General features: G+C 27.7%; 1 protein-coding gene across 1 annotated transcript in view; it reads left to right on the top strand.

Moving 5' to 3' along the window:
* Positions 1-452: 452 nt before the first annotated feature.
* Positions 453-22161, top strand: part of knk (cytochrome and DOMON domain-containing protein knickkopf) — a 61104-nt gene continuing 39395 nt past the window's right edge. Inside the window, exons 1-4 of the mRNA XM_075373048.1 lie at positions 453-663; positions 9377-9587; positions 18605-18713; positions 21296-21461. Coding sequence (XP_075229163.1) covers positions 627-663; positions 9377-9587; positions 18605-18713; positions 21296-21461 — 523 coding nt within the window. The 5' untranslated portion in view covers positions 453-626. The remainder of the gene's footprint in view (positions 664-9376; positions 9588-18604; positions 18714-21295; positions 21462-22161) is intronic.

Raw genomic sequence — 22161 nt, 5'->3', positions numbered from 1 at the left:
ATGAGATTTTTAGGAAGTCATTTCCGCGTGATTAGAAATCGTGTGGCATTTATGATGCTGTTCAATTTAATGGAACAATGGCCCAAACGAAATCAGTGTTCGCAAGACGCTTGTGCATTTGATACGACTTAATGATTACATATCTATCCCGGACGTAAAGTTGAATGTAACTGTAGCACTAGTAGAGTTACAGTAATTATTAAAATAACTAGCTCATTAAAAAAAAAATCATCGCCATTACTTGACCTATTTATGTACACTAAATGCGTTGTGGTAGTTCACTCCAGAAAACCGGATCTATAGCGAGGCAACAGTACATTATTAGTTCTTACAGGCGTAGTGAAAGTCTTCTATCAGACAATGAAAAATTCCCTGCGTGAACCAGTTCCAGTAAAATAATATTTCCCTTTTGCTTCAACACTGTTTCCCCACTCATCTACTGATCGGATGTCAAAGAGTTGCAGACAGCTAATGCAGTCTCCAGTTAAGGAAAGTTCCCCTACCAACAGACTAACTGTAGATGTGCGTGAGTAAGACTCTGCGAGGTGTAAACAGCTGTTAGCTAAAGAGGGCTGTCAAATTTATTTTAAAAAATGTTAAAAAGTTGACGGTCATTTTATTAAAGGATGAGATTTTGGTTTGTGCTCCTGGCTTTCTTATGTGGTATGTTTTTTTAGTATTTTTTTCTTATTTTATTAATACTTTATTCCTTTCTGGTTAGTGAGTAAGGTCAATGGAATTACGATATGACACCTTAATGTTAAATGGATCAAAAAACGTTTCACTTTTTCGGCATTTATTCATTTTCGTTATTGTTGTTTAAAATTTTTAATTTCCCTAAAAATCCAATTAAATTAATTAATTAGATTTTATTTTCATTAATGAATGAATTAATTAATTTTCTCCTGTTTGTATTGCATGATTACAGTTTTACAAAAGTATTATGAAATTATCTTAAACTTGTACTTATTAATGAATCATTAATTAAAATGAATTCTTTCCAAATTACCTTTAAACTTTTGTTATTTTATATATAAGATTAATTTTTGTTTATTTTTTGTGATATGAATTTAGAATTGTAATTAAGTTTAATGTCAGGAAATTTCTACAAAAAAAAAAAAATATTTTTGTTGATTGTTTATTTTGTTATAAAGAATTTGATAAAAAATATTTTTATCATATGTATCTGATTGATATTGCTTTTTTCTATTGAAATGTGTTAATTCTAATAGTCTTTTTATTTAGTACATTCTTATGTACTACTAATATTTGAGGTGGGACATATTAACTAAATTTTTTCATAAAAAAAAAAAAATAATAGTGAATTTGTTTTTGCATCTCTGTTTTTAGTATTTGAAATAAATTAAAATGATTTACTGTCTAGTTTCTTTATTCTAAAAGAACAATTCATTTTAAACTATAGATCAATGTTTTTAACAATCTGTAACAGATGTTGATCACAATGTGATCAGTCTAGATCACAGATGGTTCAAGATTTGGTTCTAAGGTCTTGAATTCTAAGGTTCAAGACCTAATAAAGGCAGTTACTTTTGTATGGATTTGAATACTAGATCGTTGATACCGGTCTTCTTTGGTGATTGTGTTTCAATTAACTACACATCTCAGCATTGGTCGACCTGAGACTGTACAAGATTACACTTCATTTACGTTCCTACATATTATCTTCATTCATCCTTTGAAGTAACCTTTGAATGGTTCCAGTGGCTAAACAGAAAAAAAGGAAGATCACAGATTGAATCAAGTTCTACCATCTATATTAATTTGTTTCTCTTCTACATTGTGAATCTGTTTAAAACTATGCTTTGGTTTTTTTTATAAAGAAACCAGAGATTTATTTTGAAAGAATTTTCTCTGAAAACTGGAAAACGTAACCACACAAATTGTTATAACTAATTAATTTTTAGTACATCAATTTATTATTACTTACGCTACACTCCCAAATATTACAATAAAGAAAAATTAAAATTTAATTAATATATTTTAAGTTATATTTAAATTATTTTATATATAACTATTAAATTTTAAATTATGTTTAATTATTAAATTTTGTAATTTTAAATTTATTGTTTCATTTCTTTGTTATTTATCTTGGCAGAGACCAGGAAACTGGTCTCCTATTGCCTTTATGGTTATGAAACCCTTAATCTGAGCTTAAGAAATGCACTGAGTTGTTAAGTACATTGAATACTTAGTATTCATTGATTATTATTGATATCTTTTTTTTCTTATGATGTAAAAATAATAGTAATGTTATTAGTACTTTACAATAGGAATCCAAATTGTGGTAATTTTTATATTTTATGTTAATATTAAAGGCTCATGGGAAGCTTCAGTTTTCCTCAGTAGCTTAAAGTGTCTATTTTCTATTCAGTCTCATTTTTACATTTAAAACCTATTTACAATTATTTTGATACCTGAATGAATAGAACCAATTTTGTAGAATTATACAAAATCAGAATTGCTTTTCAAATGCTATTATTGTATGTTTGCTATTATTTTAAAATGAATTAAATATTTATCAATATGTTATCTTTTTAATTTTTTGGACCATTTTAATAAAAAAATATACTTTAGATTAATTAAACAGAAATATCTCTGAAGTGGGCTTGATTTCAGGACTGGCTCCTTCTCCTTATGAGCCCTAATGTTATTCAGATATTCTGTTGTTTAAAAATTACATTTAAATAAATTGTGCTGTGTATAGGTTATTTTATTATCCATCATAAATACTGTTCATCCAAATGTTTTGGTAATGTAAGTTAGTATCAATTAATTAATAATTTATTAAAATTTTTGATCTTTTAAAACCCCTATTACAAAATAATAATGCAATCCAAGAACAGAAGGAATTTTACTAATTTATATTTATAAATACAATTACAATAACCAAATAATGAACAAAAAAACTTTTTTGTAATTGTTAATGAAATTTAGATTAGTTTGTAATAATGAAAACAGTTGCTTCTCTACTAACATAAACAGTTTTAACTAAATTGGCGATATTCATTATTATTATATTAATAATATTAATAGAAAAAGAAACAAACAATGAACCAACAACATATTCTGTTTATTGGTTGTCAAATTTATACAAGTGGGTATAAATTATATGCCGTAAAGAATAAATGATTCTTTTTAAGAAATGTAATTAATTCACACATTTGGTATTTTTGCAAGTACTGTGCATTTTCCTCAGCTTTTAAGGTATAGTTTGCATGACCTCATACATGAGCTTATGACACTTTTTCTGTGGCTCTTTCTTGTAATCTTTCTTTATAACAGTCTCTTTTTTTCTCTATAACAGCCTTTCCCTTGTGTACTAAGTCTCCTTCTTATAATTCATGGCATACATACAGTATTCTTTCCATACACATTCTTTCTTTGAACTATCCTGCTAAACCCCTCTGACCTGTTTTTAATATTACAGTACTTTTGTTTAATATTTACAGATAAAGAAATTAGAAGAAAATGGTACTTTAAGAATTTTGAGTTTTACTTTGAATTTTTTGTTTCTTAAAAATCATTTGCATTATTAAGTTGGTACAGCTACCAACTTATTTTCAGGAGTTGTAAAATTATAATTACAATGCTATCTTAAAAAATATGTTAGCATCATTAAACATATACACTAAAAATATATATATATATATGTATGTATAACCTCGTGAGAATATGTGAAAGGAATGAAACAGGGAACATTTACTTACAAAGATAAAATAATATGCAATATATCTGAAAGTTATTGATGTGGTCATCTCTTGATTTTCTCCTTATAATCATAATAAATGTTGTGCGATTTTAATAATTTTTGTGCTTAAAGAAAGAATAAAAGAAGTTGGTTGAAAAAGATGTGAATGAAAGAAATAGATTAATTACCATTGCAGTGAACTTACAGTAGTTTATATTAGGGTTACTAATTAGTGGAAGTAAATCAAAAGTTATGAAAAAAAGAATGATTAAATAAAAACCTTTCATTGTTGTGAAATGCAGTTATGTGAATAATTTCCTGAAACATTTTTCATACAGAAATGACTATTTTTAATTGAGTGACTGCCAATTTTCCTTGCCAGAATTTCCTTAACCCTTTCCAAAGTATGCATCTTCTACAACTTATTCAGTTAACTGCTATTTACTTATTCATTCACTTTCACTGTGACATGCAACCCAATCACCTCTTTTCTTGATAAGAAATTCATTTTTTAACTTGTGAAAAATGTCATCCGATTTAATAATTAAATGTATATTAATTTAAGAAAATTAATAATTTAATAATCAAAATTAATCTTTTATTAATTTAAGATTCTAGCTTTCAAATCTTTTGAGTTCTTGGATTTCAATAAAATCTCCACATTTTTAACTTCTTGATTTTATTGAATGCAAAAATTCATAAATATTTTTATTCAGTAGGTACTTAAAAAAACAACACAAAACCAGAATATTTGATAACGACCCATAAAATTTAACAAGGTGTATGATTGTAGATTATGACATTTGTGTTATTATAGTTTGCGTCTGCATTTCTTCTCTTCAGTGCTTAACTACTTCTCTCCAACTGCCTTTTTGCCAATTGTTATTTTTTATAGATTCCATTAACTTTATTCTTTGCTGTTTTAATTCTTCAGTACTTCTTTTATTTCTGGTATCAGAATTATATATAATTATTTATTTCAGCTCCTGGCCATTTTTTTAACTGCATTTCTGAATCTCTCTGTTGTCATTATATGGTCAGTTTGATATCTACATTTACCTCCATGGTTTTTAATTTCTCTCTAAACCAGTATTCATTTTTTAATTCCAGGTAAAGATTTTATTTTCCTAAATTAATTAATGAGAATTTCTCTTTTTATTTCCTGTGCCCAGCCCATTCTTTTCTGTCACTTGCTCTTCATGACCTTTTTCTACCACACTATTCTAATTTTCTTTTATTCTACAGCAACCTTGATCTTCCTTTTTCATAATTTTCTCTATCTGTTTAAACATTACTTCAAATCATCATTTTTATATCATAATGATTTTCATAATTGGTATGTATGCTTGCATTAAAGGCAAATCCTTTGGCATGTCTCTCAGCTTCAATGGAGAACCAATATCAAGATCGTGTATCCCCTAGGTGGGACTATAATCATAAGAGGATTGTAAAAATCCACAAACTAAACATAATTCATCACTTCATCCAGAAGCTCTTTGTAATACAAAGGAAAAGCTTAAGGAATATCTATTGAACTTTTTAGCAATTGCTATAGAATCATGAAAATATTGAAGTAAAATTGAAATTTACTGGCAGGTAGACATAATTCACACATATACAACTTCAAACTTGTATATTATAGCTACAAATCCCAGTGAATCCTGTTTATGAATGGAAACAGTTTTTAACAAGAAGTCACCTCAAAAGTTTGGGTTTAAGTGTTTTAAACATTATAACAATATGTAACTAGTAACAAATTATATAATTGAACTCCGAAGAGAAAGGCATGTATCATATTATTTGCCATATTATCACATTATTTAGCTTTGTAAATGTTAATAATGTCATTCCTTCCGTGGATTTGCACTTTTGAGTTTAAGAATTTTTTTTTACTAAATTAAAGCTATTCATTCTTTCTTAAATATAAATAAGTTAACTTGTATAAAAATAATGAATCTTATCTCTCAATCCATTTCAAATCCATGTAAACTTTTTAATTGTTAATATCTTTGCAACTGCTGGTTCATTTAAATTTTATATATATATATATATATATATATATATATATACACACACAAAAGGTGATTCACTTAGTGTTACTGGTGCTTTATAGGAAAGCCACCATGCTTTGTATGAGTAATCCCTTTGTTTTCATATGGTAAATTTTAGTAATGAAATCAAATTTCTTGAACCTGTATTAGTTTTTTTATTGGAATAATTTACATCAACTGTTTAAGAATTAGATTCTCTATAATGTTTTTTAATAAATTTTAAAATTCATTACTCATTTAACAAAGTTTTTGTAATGCAGATGTAAAAAATTGTGTTTTCAGGCAACAGATTTTTCTATTCTACGTTGATTGTTATGAAAAGTACTGGAGATATGTTTCTGGAACCTGTTTTATCCAATTTTTCATACCAAAAACCAAAGAACCATTACGTTTACACCTTAATTTGGGTTCCTAGAATTTCAGTATGATTCTATTAAACTCTTTGCTCAGGAATCAGGGCGAAATCTTTCGCTAGCTGCAACTCGCAAATGGAATATTTTTAGACCCATGTTACTTTTTTCATTATACTCAATAGTAGAATGAGGTCAGAAAGTGACTGTAACATTACTTAAATCATTTTTTATATTACATGTAAAGTAAAGGAAATTTTACTACTCCATAACTAACAAAAGTAACTTCTCTGGCATTTACCTGTAAAATATCAAGGGAAAATGTATGAGTACTTCTACCACAGCAGTATTACAAAATATGAAATTAAATAAAAAGAGAAGCATTTTCAATATATTGCATGTTCACTATTAAATTATTATGAATATTTCAGTGAAATTGATGTGGCTGATTTAGAGATATTATCTAAAAACAAAAAAAAAAAAAAAACATATACACCTATATAAAATTAAACATATTACCCTTTATTTCCAGTTGGCTAGTTATTATATTTTTACATAATTATTTAATATCATTAAAATTGATGATTAAATTTATTTATAATTATTAGATATTAGATGTATATTTTTCGAAGTAATTTTTTATGTTTTTAATAAATATTTCCATATTTAATGATAGTTATCTATCATTAGTTAGATATTTTATCTAAAAATAAATTAACTTGATAACTGTGTAAATAAACGATACTTAATGGTGTGGGGGGATTCTAGTATTTTATAAATATTGTATTAGTTGTTCTGGGACAAACTTGAAATGTTTTGATACTGAGAAAAATTTAAAACCCCATGATGCATTTATATAAAACTTAAAAATTTTAAATACAATTAACATTGTGAGCTTTTGTATTGACATTTAGTATGATATTCTTAGGATGTAGAAATAATTTCGACTTGAATTCTGTTAAGCAAAAAGAGAAGAAACAAAGATAATGGTGTATTTGATTCTAGTGAATGCAGCAACTTTAAACGATTAGTTATTTCTAGACAATACAATTTAATAATAAAAGTACAGTAATGTGTAGATTGATCCAAATATTTCTTTCACCTTGGGAACAGTTCCAGGTTCCTTGACTGGGTGACCTTGGTATAACCTTGTTTTGAAGTGCTGTTTCAACCGTTATGTTTGACTGAATATAAATGAGAAGCCCTGGTCATGTTAGAACGATAACTGCAAATAACTCTATTTTAATGATTGATAATGGCTTTCTGATTTTCATACCGATTATTTTCATGCTATAGTTATAGTATGGGTTTATATTATGAGAAAATACTGTTTCTATCAAAGTATAAAACATTGCTACTTTTATTTCTGTATTAGATATTTTAGTATACCATTAAACATGTAAGTTTTGTATTTCATTAACTTCTGTGGCAGAGTGGTGGTGTCTTTGCCTGTCATCAGAAGGGTCTGGTTCAAATTCCAGTCAGGCTTGTCATTTTTTCATATGTTACAAGAATTCATTTGTCATCTTCAGACAAAAAAAAACTCTAACAGCTTGTAAATAAGTAAATATTTTTTTTTAGTTTTATGTTTGTTAATCAAATTTGTTTTTTTAGATGAAAAATTGTTGCCGTTCTTAACAGTTTCCAAATATGATTGCACCTTTAGAAACCATAAATTAAAAATATTTACTACGTAGAAAAGTAAACTATTCAGTAACTATTGTTACTGAAGTAAATAGTATCTAGTGAAATTTATTCTTAATAAAACAGTTCTTCTATACTGAACATCATTAAAGATGAAAAAAGTGTTTCAACTATATCATTTATTAAAAAAATTTGATGTGGACACCATATGACTTCCTTGTACGCCTGTTAAATTACATATACATATTTTTTTTAAATGAAAGGTATATAAAATTTTATTTCATTAATAACTTCTGACATTTTTTCATATACCTTTTTTTTAAATTATTGATTTATTATTCATCATAAAAAGTTTTGTACAATGAGTGGTTAATAATTATTAATAAATCAATATATTTAAATTAAAAAAAAAGTTAGAAAAAAGAGGAATGAAGTCTGATTCGAACCGATGTGCCTTCCCATAAGTTCCAAATATTTCATTAATTAAAATTTTATGTGGTATAACTTTGGAACCAATGAAAATAAGTACCACTTGGTGATGTATCATTGAAAAGTTCTCAATGTGGGCTTATTACTGCAGTTAAGAAAAGGTCCAAAATCCAATTTTATGGGGGATTTTGGGATTTTTTTTGGACACTTTTAGTACAGTCGATTGCAATCAAAAGGGGAGGTATGCACCTCCCCTTTTAACTAGATGTTACGTCTTAAATACAAAATTTCAACATGCTACAGCTGATCGTTTTTGAGTTATGTGAGATACGTACGTATGTACATACCTACATACGTATGTACAGATGTTACGCTGAAACTAGTCAAATTGAATATTTCTGTTGAAATCTGGAAACCAAAATTTTTCGCAATCACAATACCTCAATTAATTTGTACAAGGAAGTAAAAACTATTGGCAAAAAAACTTGCCTTGAATAACTAATTATTTTTATGTAAAACTGATCATTACATTCTTTAATGCCTTTAGTGTAGCTAGTATGAAAAAAAATGAGTCATTCTTTTAGTAAATATTTTTTATGACTATTTTAATATCTACCAAACAGAATAAGGAAGCAAGTAAAGATGTTCACACTTTGCATTTTTATTAAAATTATATGAATAATAAGATTTTTAACTTTAAAGCATCTTCAGCTGGATCAAATGTTTGTTTGTATTCACTATAGAAAAAGATTTTTGTACTCACCTTATCATAAATATAAATTCATAGTGTATTGACTAAAAATACTTGTATTAAAATATAGATAAACATCATTTATCAATTGGGTAATTATTTTACATATTGTAATTTAAAAGTTGAGTTTTTAATGATTCTTTTGTTTTAATTAATTATTTTTAATTTTATTAATTTGAAATTAAATAACTAACAATTACTATATTAATTGATAATGTAGGCTAGGAAACATAATATAGTGTAAATAAAAATCACTGCAAGCAATGCACCAACCAACTAAACAAAAATTACCACCACTTTTTAAAAACTAATTCTTACAAAATTCCTTTCTCTACAGCATTATGAGTAAAACAAACATTAAATAATAAATTAAAAAACTGATTAAAATAAATGTTTTGTGAATTTTAATGTTATCTGTCTTTAATTATTTATTTGGTTTTAGGTGTGCACAGTGAGAAGTACAGGGGTAAATATCTAGGAAAGTTAAATTCATACCATCATCAAGTATCAGGAGATGTATATGCTGTTGATGCATATACACTCCTTTTAACTGGGTTCAATTATGATGGAAATGGACCAGATACATTTTTCTGGGCTGGAGCCAGTAATAGGCCAGGACCTCAGGGATTCATTGTTCCTGATGAACATGGCAAGTAAGTAAAATGTAAAATTTTGTTTTTAATTAATATACTTATTTTAAAATAAGTAATGAATTATAAATTCATTTACTTTTTTTTACTTTAAATTTTTCAATTCACTTATTGTTTTCTTGTGATTAAATATATGAAAAATTTTATGTATAATTTTCTCCATTTGTAAAAGCAACTTTAGTGCAGTTGCTTAAGAAGTAAATGAATATCCAAAGATTTACTTAATATAAGGGAATAAGAGATAATTATCTTCCAAGGAAAGAAATATAAATTATTTTACAAGCTATTTGGGAATAAAGATGTAAAAAAAAAAAATACAAAGAGCTAAAAATTGAAGCATAAAGTAGATTTAAAATATAGAATCTTAATTGTGCAGTAATAAACAATGCAAGATATATTGTTCATTTCAGAAAGGAACTTCCATAAGAAAAGATGTGGGGTTTGTAATAAAAATATATATCATCAAATGGTAGGAAAATTTTTCAACTCATTTTATGAATATTTTCAGATTCAACAATTACACATATATAAAATAAGCAGATCCTTATTTGTTTAACATAAAAAGATTTTATAGTTCCCCAAATTTTTCTACAATGTTCTTAGAACTAGTCACCTAGAATGAGTTAAACTGATTATATTCTTTCAATAAAATATTTAAATGTGTGGAATAGATCAGGTATTTTGTACAGCCTTAAATTAGATTGTAGGAAACAAGTATTCAGAATATTATAACACATATAGGAAGAGTGAAAAATCAGTAGCAATAAAAAATAGGCCCAATTAAACACTTACATTTAAATGCAATAATAAATTGAGATCAAAAAGTTACAGACATAATAGTTTGCTTCCATTTTTCTTAAGAATCTTTGAAAATACATTGGATGTTTGGATGTTTTAAATCTCATCTAAATGAGAATAACATTGATTGACAAAAAAAATTAATGTTTCTCTAAGTGTGATACCATTTCTTGAATTGCTTTTTTGAATACATTACAGATCTGTAAATACAATTTTTCTATCACCCTTAGTTTTAAATAAATTATGCTTCAAAACAATTAAGGGAAAATATAGTAAAAATCTGTCAAATTTATAATTTTGTATGGCCATACCTGTGTTAGAATGATTTTGCTAATGCTTTTCTTTTATAAATAGCCTCAGACACATCCCGAATTAATGTCCAACAGTAATCAGCTAGCATATTAGTATTCCATTTCCCTTTATAGTGGCTTTCCATCACTGAAATGTCTTGGTGAAAACATTCACCGTGTTCGTCACTTACATATCCGAACTTGTCCAGGAAAAAATCCAGATATGAGTGGAGGAAACGTATTTTCAAAGACCTATTACATCCCATAACTCTGTATGAAGTAAGAAGTTGATTAGCAATATGGTAATTGTTGAATTTTTGTTTGCTGAGAAAATTTTTGCAAAGGTCTTTAAATGAAGTTGCAAGTTGCACTTTCTACATCATTTAACATTGAATTAAATACATCATCTTTGATCAACTCTCGTATTTGAGGACTAATAAATATCCCTTCTTTAATTTTTTCTTCACTTACATTTGGAAATTTCTGCCTGATATAGAAAAATCCAGGACTAGCCTTCTTCATTACTTTTACAAAATTTTTCATTAGTCCTAGCTTGATATATAGAGGGGGTAAAAATACTTTTTTGGGTTCAGCTAAGGGGTCATGAATAATATTTTTCCCATTTGGAGTTAAGTTGTCTTGTTTCTTCCACTCTTTGGTAACGTAATGTTTATCCCTAGCTCGGGGCTGTTCCATTCGCAAAGAAAACACATGCACTTAGTATAGCCTAACTACATGCCAAACAAAATAGCTATAACTTTCAAATCGCCACGTAAGTTCCAGCTATGTTTTTTATAATTTACCTTTTCAACAACATCCTTCATCATATCGTATGTCTTTATCAAATTAATACCATAAGAGATTGGTATCGAAGTACATTTGTTACCTTTGTGTAACAGAACAACTTTTAAGCTATACTTGGATGAATCTATGAAAAAGCACTAGTCCTCAGGTTAATGAACTTGTTCTAAGTGCAACATAAGTTCATCAATATTTGTGCAATAAACCAAATTATTTTCATCAATAAAGTACTGAGAAAGTTCTTTTTGTCAGCTTTGAAAGTTCAAAATTTTTGTATTTTTTTAAATTAAATTCCAACCTTGCAGTCTTGATCCTAACAGTTCAGCTTGATTTTTTGATAAATTTAAATCCCTAACCAAGTCATTTAATTTACCTTGTGATATAATATGTGGGTTTTTGAAGATAATTCAAAATCATTGTTGTCTTCTTCAATACTGCTTCATTCTTCATCGCTGCTTTCGAAACATACATTCACGGGTGGCTCAGGAACTGGAATAATTTTACTGTGAGGTACAGGCCTGATTGCAGATTGCAATGAAGGATATTTTACAGTATGTTTAGATTTTTTAGAAATTCCAGACCCACTCGTTAAACAAAAGTAACTGTCAGTTAGATGATCCTTTGGTTCATGCCAAACCATAGGTACACCAAATGACAAAGCACTCCGTCCACCTTTTAGCCATCCTCTTAAATATACAGAACAATTAGTGCATACTATAAGGAGCCCACATCTTACCCTAATCACAATTTTACACTGATAGTACAAATGATATACCTTTTTAATTAAAGATTGTAATGTTTTTCCTATTTGATTTTACGGTAAAGTCACCACATACATAAAAAAAGCCATCCACATCATTTACACAATTTCGAGGCATTATGACACTGCATTGTTAACAAACTTAAGACAACAATAAGACTGAACAAAATTAATTCATCCCTAAATCTAGTATTTGATACAACATAGCTGTGTTTTCAGCTACATGTTTTGACCTGCACAAACATGATTAATCTTGTCCATGAAGGCTCACTCTTCAGTATTAGATATGATGTCATAATATGTGAGTATGATATGATTTAATTCTTTGTCTAGTATTATTTACTTATAGTTTACAAATTATGTTAACAAAGTTAAACAATAAAAAATGAGCTAACAAAATATAATAGGAGCTTAAAATGCTAACTATATGTTGAAAAATGAAAAAAATTCTTTAATTAAAATTTAAAATTTTTTCAAAAATGGTGGGTGATAAAAAGATTCTGAATTCATATTCGTTTTCAGCATAAAAAACAGATTGAAATCATTTATCACATGTTAAGAATCAAAAATTATGTTTGTCAGTGTAATTTACTGACTTATCGAAAATATGTGCATGATTTTGGGATAAAATATTTTAGGGAGTAATCAACTTATTTACTTGATTATTGTAATGAAGTATGTAGAACAAGTGATAGTTTTTATTTTGATTAATTTTTATTTTGCAACTAATTATGTTTCAAAACATAAAAATGATGATAAATATTTGTGATTCTTATTAAATGTGTGCATTAACTATCCTACTGTTTCTTATCCCATTCAGTGAAATGGTGATAGTGCAACAGAAATCACACTGTTTGCTGAGGTTGCTGAATAGTGTAAAATGACACTGTTCAGCCAGCATTGTGCATTGTTCACCAGCAATGGGTGAAACTACGAGATATTATTTATTTGTGGATATATCAACAAAATACAGAGAGGGTTGTTTGAGAGGAATAAAATTTATGAATTAATTGGTCGCTGATCTAAGGTATGATCTCTCTTTGTGATGAAAAATGGAAAGGTAAGATTCACGCTACACCTAAATAATGACGTCAAAGTGGTTAAATAAATGATTTACTGGTCAACAACTTAAAGTTGATGAAGATGCAGTAAGTTAATTATAAGTCATAGCTTGGCAATTTCAATTGTCCATGGTTCTTTAAACTTTCAAAAAACTATGCTTGCTGTATTCCACATCATCTGACAAATACCCTCCTACAAAAATTGTTTGAAAATTTTTCAGTAGCCTTTGAAATGTTATGTAGGTTGAAACTTATTTCTGAAGTGGATAATAACTGTTAATGGACATGGATCCATCACTTTAAACCTGAGAATAAGCAAACAAATCTTGTTCGTGAACATCCTTCATCAACTACATCAAAAAAATTCAAACTCGCATATTTACAAGAAAGTTGATTGTGATGATAATCTGGTATATGGAAGGACCAGTTTTTATTAACTTCTCACTTACTGGTCAAACAATGAATAGTGAAAACTACTGTGATAAATGAAGGCAAAAATCAAGTCCAAGATATGATTTTGCTTCAGGATAACTCTCGACCTCATAAACAAAATAATTCTTTACCTTCAAGATCTCAGTTTTGAGCTGTTGAACCACCTACCATACAGTTCCAACCTGGCTCCAAGATTTTCTTCTTTTTGGCCTAATGAAAGAAGAGTAATGAGGAAGTCATTTGTGTTCTGATGAAGAAGTCATATAAGTAGTGCAAAATTGGCTACACACCAGACTGAAAATTTTCTTTCAGAAAGGAATTCAAAAGCTTGTTTAAAGATGGATAACTGCATAAAAAGAGGAGGGGATTACATGTTGAAAATAAGAATACTTTATTTATTCAAGTGCAATTAAAAATAAGGTTTTGAAATTTCTTTACTTTTGACTTAACTTTGTTCATCACTTGAGAGAAAGAATCATCACCATCATTATAACTGTAATGACTAAGTGGATTGATCATACCTGGATGGGGATCAAGGATAATTTAGGTCCTTGATGAACAAAAAGAGGTGCTTACTTTACATTTTGATGCGTAAACAAAAATTTTTAATTTAACCGAATGTTTTATCATTTAGTCATGAAATCATAGAGACATTTTTTAATGGCTCTCTATTACTCATAATAGCAAAAAAATCTGTTCATATAAGGAAAATTTGCATGTGTAAATGTAGAAGTGGTGTAGAAAAATGAAATATGGAATTGTTCAAATAAAAAAACTATATTAATCTTTCTAGGTTTAAGTAAAGGTTTTGATGGTAAATTTTGAATTTCTATAAAAATAAAGATAAAGTAGGTTACCACTTGTAACTAGTTATTAGTTTAGATTATATATTATTGGTAGAAAAAATGTATAGATATAAAGCTAGAGATTTTATTCACAAGTTAAACTGTGCATAAAAATTTAATATAAAAAATTGTTTATAGATTTAAATAGGTCTAATTGCACAAAAAATTCTGTTTTGTTAATTTTTAATTGAAACTCATGAAAACTGTTACATAACTAGCTTATTGCAGTCTAAAAAAAGTCTTTGCTCTGATGTTCATCCTCCAGTTTATCATAATAACCAAGTTTTGATAGATATTTGTGTAGGATAGAAAAGTCAAAGGAGACATAAATGTATGTATCTTAAGAAGTTAGCACAACTGCTATTTTAAGAAAATATTGAACATCCACCTAATTGTAATTACTCAGAGTGGAAATGGTTTTTGTTATTGGCTATCTTCATTATTATTATGTTTATTTTGTGCAAATGAATGTAGAATTGAACATAGAGCAGGTAAACAGTTAGCAGTTGTTTCTGTAATGAGTAGTGTTAATGGGAAAAAAATAAAATTAAAATATTTGCTAATGGATTGCATACGTGACTTTCCTGGCAATGCCAGTCAAATTATGCAATTAATTTTTTCTATTCAATCATCTTATTCTGTTTGAACCTTTATGATAAAATTATTCAAAAATGTTCAGTTAGGCAATTTCAATTATTTCTTCATCGGCATATTAAAGAAAAAAAAAACAGTATCATAATAAATTTTAATGTTATAGATTTAAAAATTTATTTTTTATTAAACATAAACTTAGTTTTGATTATATTTAAATATTTTAATTTTGAAGCCAAGTTGCTCAACAAAACAAAGCAATAACCAACATTTTTAATATTCGTATATCAGCATCTTAAGTTTGAAAAATATTTTTTTTGTCTTTTTGAAAATTTGGGGGCTCATACATTAAGGGCCTTTTTTTAGCAATTAAAATTTTTACTAAAAATGGTTTAAAAAATTTTTTTTCTAATTTGAAGCTCTCTCATCAGGAGAGGAGTATTTAGTTATTTTAGTGACTTCAAAATATGTTTTTGAAGTCATGTTTTTGAACATTAAAAATTTGAAATTCAGAAAAACAATTTTTTTTTCATTTGAGGGCTCCCATTTTCAAGGGAAAGGATTTGGGTAAAATTAATTTTAAGAAAATAATCCATAAGTGGTGATAAATTTAAAAAAAGAACTTTTTAAAATTATTTAAAAAATACAAAGATACATCCTTAATTCTAAATAAACAAAGTTGTAATTTTGTAGGAAGGGGTAAAACCTTTTGGCTACCTTTCTTTCAAGAAATACTAGAGTAAGGGTTATCAAAAATTAAGATTTTTACATTTTAAATACAGTGGGTAACTTGTGAGATGGATTTTAATTTGAGATAATTAAAGAAATGTTTAATTGGAAAAATATTTTTTCTTTACCACAGACCATTGGAGTGGGATGAGCAAACAAATTTTTAGTGTTTTGAAGGTCTATTGATGTAGAAAATACAGATGTAAAAAACTTCCATTAACTGCTTTTCTGAAGCAAGGTATAAGTATAAGATATATAGCCATTTTTGGAGAGGGGTGAATATTAAATAAAAAGTTTTGGTAATTTGTGATCTTAATAAAAGGAACTTCAACTTGTGTAAGAAAAGCTTTTGGTAAAATGCCCCTGCAAAGATTTGAAATTTTGTTTGTGCCAGAACATCCTCACCACTTTTTCTGATCTTGGAAAAATTTAATGAGTTCTTTCCCCCTGAAGGTAGTACCTGTCTACCAAGTTTGAAGAAAATCAGTCATTGGAATCCAGAGTTATAGAATTTACATATCTTTGTATGTACATACAAACATTCGTCTGACAAAAATAAGTTTACTGGACATGGAAGCATTGGAATAAATTTTATTTTATAGATTTTTACGGTCGTATTTGAATATTTTTTTTTTTGCAAACATTTTTTTAAATGTCTCCTTAAGGCACAAGACTTAAAAAAAGACTAACTTTTTACTGATCTGTATACTTTCCTGTTATAGCTGCTATAGGAGCATGTATCACTACAGTCAGGAAAGTAAAAGACAAAGATTCCAAGAGATTGGAAGAAAATTATTATGATAAAACAAAGACTTTCATGTAACAACTTAAATTTATCAAAAACATCTATCAACAATAATAAGTTGTAGTCAGAGTCACGTGAAAAGTTAGTTTTCAAATGCAATAGTTTAAGTATCCAAAAGTTAAGGAAATATTATGGATTAGATTCATCACCACAATGTACAAGATTTTTTATATGCTAACAAGTACAAGATAGATGCTTGTAAAAATTTATTTCAAATGAAATACCTGCTAAATCTAGGTCTCAAACAACTGCCTACGATAAATCCCAACTCATAACAAATTAGAAGTTCTATTTTACACAAAAAGCTGCAAGAGTTTTTGGTTCAGAATCAACTTGAAAACATGGTACTGCTCAAGAGGTTCAGTTAAATAACTAGTCAGCTCATTAACAAAAACTGAAGTACTGTAATGTCTAAACTCTTTCAAAATTTGTTTCACTCCAGAAAAAATTAAAAAAAACGAATCTTTCCAAGAGGAGCAGTTCCCTTAACTTAATTCGGTCTTTAGCTCCTTAGTCCCCTTAATTATTAGAAATTGAAATAATCCATTATTCATGCCATTTTTTTTTAAAAATGTTCTATTATCAGAAAAAATAAAACAAAATTATTTCCAAGAAGTTCAGATTTCCTTGCTTATTCAGACCTTTAGTCTCCTAGTTCCTTCAACAAAAATTTAAGTTGTGATTTGAGTTCTAAGCAAAAATAAAAAATACATAACAAACATATAAATAAGCCTCTTGACAAAACTTGTCCCATAGGTTCTGGTTGCGTTGCCTGTAAACTGCCTCTAGCTTCCTAAGCCCTCTAACTGCATTTTTAATAATGTGGAATTTGAACCATTCTTTAGCAAAACATATTTTACCTTAAAAAAATTGTCAAAAAAAACAGTCTTTTCATGTCATAGTGTTAGAAAAAATGAAATCCAATGCAATTAGCTCATTCATATTCCATTTTGTATTTCTATCAGTTAATTCTTTGGTTATAATAGTGATATCTATTTGCATTTTCTAAAACTTTAATTATAAATCATGATTGAAATATGTTCCTTCCTTTGCGTAATCTATCTATCTATCTATATAAGGGCATACCTTCATCTAATAATATTCAAGTGATCCGTCCTCTGCATAGTAATAGTTACTAAAATTTTATTATTTTATTTCATATTTACTGCTTCTAAATCATATTTTTGAGTATGTGATGGCAGTATATGTCACCACTAGGGTAAAATTAATATTCCTGATACATCAGTTCTGTGTTACTGATTATGTTATCTTAAAGGGGTTTTAAAGGAATGTAATTCCTTTTGACACTGACATAAGAATTAATGACAATTGAAGGAATTTTTGGGATTGCTTCAGTAGTTCTTGAAACTATTTTGGATAAACTAAGAAAAACACTGTCTTTATATAGTAGAATTAGAATTAAAATTAGTGATAAATTTATTATCAGTATTTAGTAATAATAAAACTATTTGATAAACTTTGGATGGAATATTACTAAACAACTCCCTTTAAAGATAGGCCAAATCTGTTGTGAAAAATGGGCAGTATATGTTGATTAACTTTATAATTCATGTAATTCATAACTACCAGACATTTTTAATAACTCATTTTCAAATCATATGGATATTGTTTTCCAAAAGATCTTTTTTTCATAGCTAATTGTGGAGATCCTCTTAGTGGAGAAAACTGGGTACTTAAACAAGACTGCTATTAGTAACACTATTGATACAGAAGCTGCATAATTAGCTCTAATGAAGGTATTTTGGAAGAACAAGTTTTACATAATATGAAGGTGGGTTGTTAGTAATTTTTATTATTACTAACAATCATACTAATCAATGACTTTCATACAATTTCTGTATCTTTTGTGTTATTTTCAATTTTTTAATTAATTTTTATTTTTTTTAGGACAAACATTCTTGATAGATATTTTAATAAAGATTTTACTGTTACACTGCCTGACCATAAAAAGATAACTGATATAAAGTGGTTTGCTATTTACGATCTTTCTACACAGGTAACTTTTAGTTTTATTGACTGTAATTCAATACTGTTTTGTAAATAAGAAATTAATTGAGTCAAAATATATGTCCATGATTATTAATTAATTTTCTAGTGAGTGCATTCTTGTTTAAATTACATTGAATCAAGGTAAAATGGACCAAAAATAATGTGAGTTGCTAGTTGTACTCTTATTATTACTGAATTTTATTTTTAAATCATTTATTGTAAATAACATTCTGGAATACTGTTTTTTGGTAGTCATAAGCGGATTTTTGAAGTGTAATAATGGGTATAACGTAAAACATGCATTAATTTGTAATATCAGGAAAATTAAAAAGTAACTATAAGTTAAAAGTAAATTATATAAATACAAAAATTACAAATTAGATTTTATTAGGAAGCTGATAGCACTGACTTGTTTGTTATTATCTCAGATTCTGTACAGTGCAAAGTAATGTAATTTTTTAGCTTTCTCAAAATGTGAAGTTATAATGAGAACTATGCTGTCTGTCTCCATCAGAAGAACAGTGATTGTTATTTACTTAGAAGGGGTGAAACCTGAAACGATATTGTAGAATGGAGCAGCAGTATGGTGATTCTTATTTGAGTCAAAGCAGGAAGTTCTGTGAGTGGATAGTTGATCTTAAAAATGGATTGTACTTAAGAGTGTTGTGATTAGTATTGTTCAGTTACTTCTGAATCTAGTATCAAGCCATTGAATGATTCATGCAGAATGGGAATCAAGTTTAAAAATGAGGAGATTAGCTAAGAGTAAGGTGAAGAGTAACCCTCTATGAATAAAGGAAAACTTGTCACTGTACTTATTTCTTTCTAGGTGCATGCGGACAGTGAAGAGCTCATAAATTAACTTACTTTCATAATAACAGAGAGCTAATGAACCACTGCTTCAAGTATAAAATTGCTGTGTGAGACTATGCATAGTAACGGAAAATCACTGTTTCTAGTTTTTTTTACCAGGAAAACAAAACTATCTCTTTATTTTTTGATTTTCCTTGTGCATACACAAATTGATATTTCAATTATTTCTAAATTTCAGTTACATATATTTTATATCGAATGTTATGAGGTTTAAATCCTAGTAGAAACTAGCTGCTTTTATACAGATTTGAATATGCTAGACAGTGGATACTAGTATTTGGTGGTTGGGGTTCAATTAATCACATGTCTCAGGAATGGTTGACCTGAATCTGTGCAAGATTAAAACTCATTTACATGTCATACATATAATCCTCATCTCACTGGGCTGTTTTTTATTTTTTACATGAGCTATCGCTTCAGAAACAGTGAGTTACAGATCCTTCATTGCATCATTCTTCAATATTCTTTCTTACTGCATCAGGTTTTAAACTTTGATCAATTCTGACTACCTCAAAGTCAGCCTATTGGTCCTTGTCCTCTTGTGCCTTTGATTTCAGTTCTTTCACCTATTTAGCTACCAATATTCTTTCCTTTTTCACATGACACAGTAGCTACAATGTTTGGTCATATTTTTCCATATGAATGTGTATGTTTGAGTTAAAATTAATTTATATTTTATAGACTAGATAAAATTTATTCTTCTATTTTCTAACGCTTGTTCTTCTTCTTTAAGCATTTTTTGCCCAGAAAAACCGCCAAAAATCGTTCTCCTTCGCTAATGCACATGTTTCTTGGGTAAATTTTTACTGAAGTCATACAATATTTTTACTGTTTATGAAATAACAGTACTGTTTATTTCAGTAATTTATTTTTGGATATGAAACTGCAATGTAGACCAAAACACCTAAAAGTCCAGCATTTCAAAATATAAGAAGTTCAATGATGTATAATGTGAGACAGAGAGAAATATGTAATAATAATTTGATTTAGATGCAAATAAGATAAATCTTTGCTATTAAGTGTAACTATTTTTATGGTATTTATAGTTTCTTTCTGGCTGTAACACAGTTTTCTAGTTCTTTGCTCATATTTTGATTTTAAATATTGCTAAAGATGTACTAATTTTGTTTTTAGGCTTCTGCAGGTTTTATATCTCCAAAATTGATTATTTTTCCATGAAACAAAGACAGAATATGATATTGTTTTATTTAAACAGATTTCCTTCTTTAGAATTCCTTACTTATTTAATCTGAACATTATTAAGATAACTTCTCAGAATAAGAAATAACCAGTGTGTTTGTTTTGTGCTGCAGTTTCTTCATCCACTCTTGCAATTTCTCACCGTCTTCCTTTACAGTAGACTTAATTTCTGAACATTCATGCACCGAAGCTAAAAACTTAAGCCTTCATTTAAGTAATAGGTCCTCCACATTAATTTCAGTTGTAATTAAATTTAATTTTTTTATTATAGTACTCTTTCACTTGGAGGTTCAATTATGAAGAATTTCTGTGGCATTAAATCTATCTTAGTTTGAGCCATCCTTTACTGAATCTGTCAGCAATGTTACCTAATAACTTCTTTTGTTTTCATGGTTAAATATTTTTTAAATTTTATTTAATATATATTTTTTTGTTGTGAAACATGTTTTTTATATTTAATATTGGTTATTTTCAAAAAGATATTTTTAATGTTTTTCTTAAATTTTTTTTTATTAGAATGCTTTTGGTGATGTGTACATTCCAGAAGAATTTGAACCTCCAGAAACACAGAAAATTAGCCAGTTAAGCAAGAGATCAAATGGTGTCTCCTCAGGATCATTAGAAATTATTGATGCGAAAACTATTATGATTCCTGACTTCACTTATAATGGAGCTGGCAAAGGTTATCAAAGTTTTTATTTTATCAATAGCTTTTGTCAAATGTACCAAAGAAATATGGAATAGGAACCAATATATAGATTAGTGATGTGATTCATTATATTATCTTACAGTACCAATTCTAGTGGCACAGCCTGGATTTAGAGTGAAATTCAGTTGCTTTTTAATTAATATCATTAACGTATAATCATTATGCAACCCCCAATGTAATGTGCAAATGTGCATAAACACAAGAAATTATTGAATCAGTAGACGTAATAGTTTGTTATGCTATTCGTTTTGTACTTCCACTATAGGTGGATGCACAATAATTATGTATAGAGTGAATTGAAAAAAAATTATTTTTTTGCACATGGTAGCATGTGCTACAGTACTAGTTGCAAGCTGAATGAAAACATTGTTTATAAAGCAATATTTGGTAAAATGTATTCATTAAGATGTATATATATATTAGCGTTCCCCTATTGCGGCTTCGCCGGCAATTTCAATGCAGATTTACCCGCTATATATTTTTTATAGTAAATTTATTTCATTATTTATAAATAAAAATTATCTAATCAAGAATATTATTCTTAGATTTTCACTAAAAACTGATAAAACGGTAAATAAAATTTTTTATTAAAAATATAAAAGGAATATAAGATAAACAACGAATTGTTGCCCAACGCTTAAATATACAGGTCCAATAATTAGCACTGATAATA

Source organism: Lycorma delicatula, chromosome 1 (genome assembly GCF_047948215.1).
Source record: "Lycorma delicatula isolate Av1 chromosome 1, ASM4794821v1, whole genome shotgun sequence".
Lineage (NCBI taxonomy): Eukaryota > Metazoa > Arthropoda > Insecta > Hemiptera > Fulgoridae > Lycorma > Lycorma delicatula.
The sequence above is the reverse complement of the archived record's forward strand: the minus strand, read 5'-3'. Positions and strand labels throughout refer to the sequence as shown.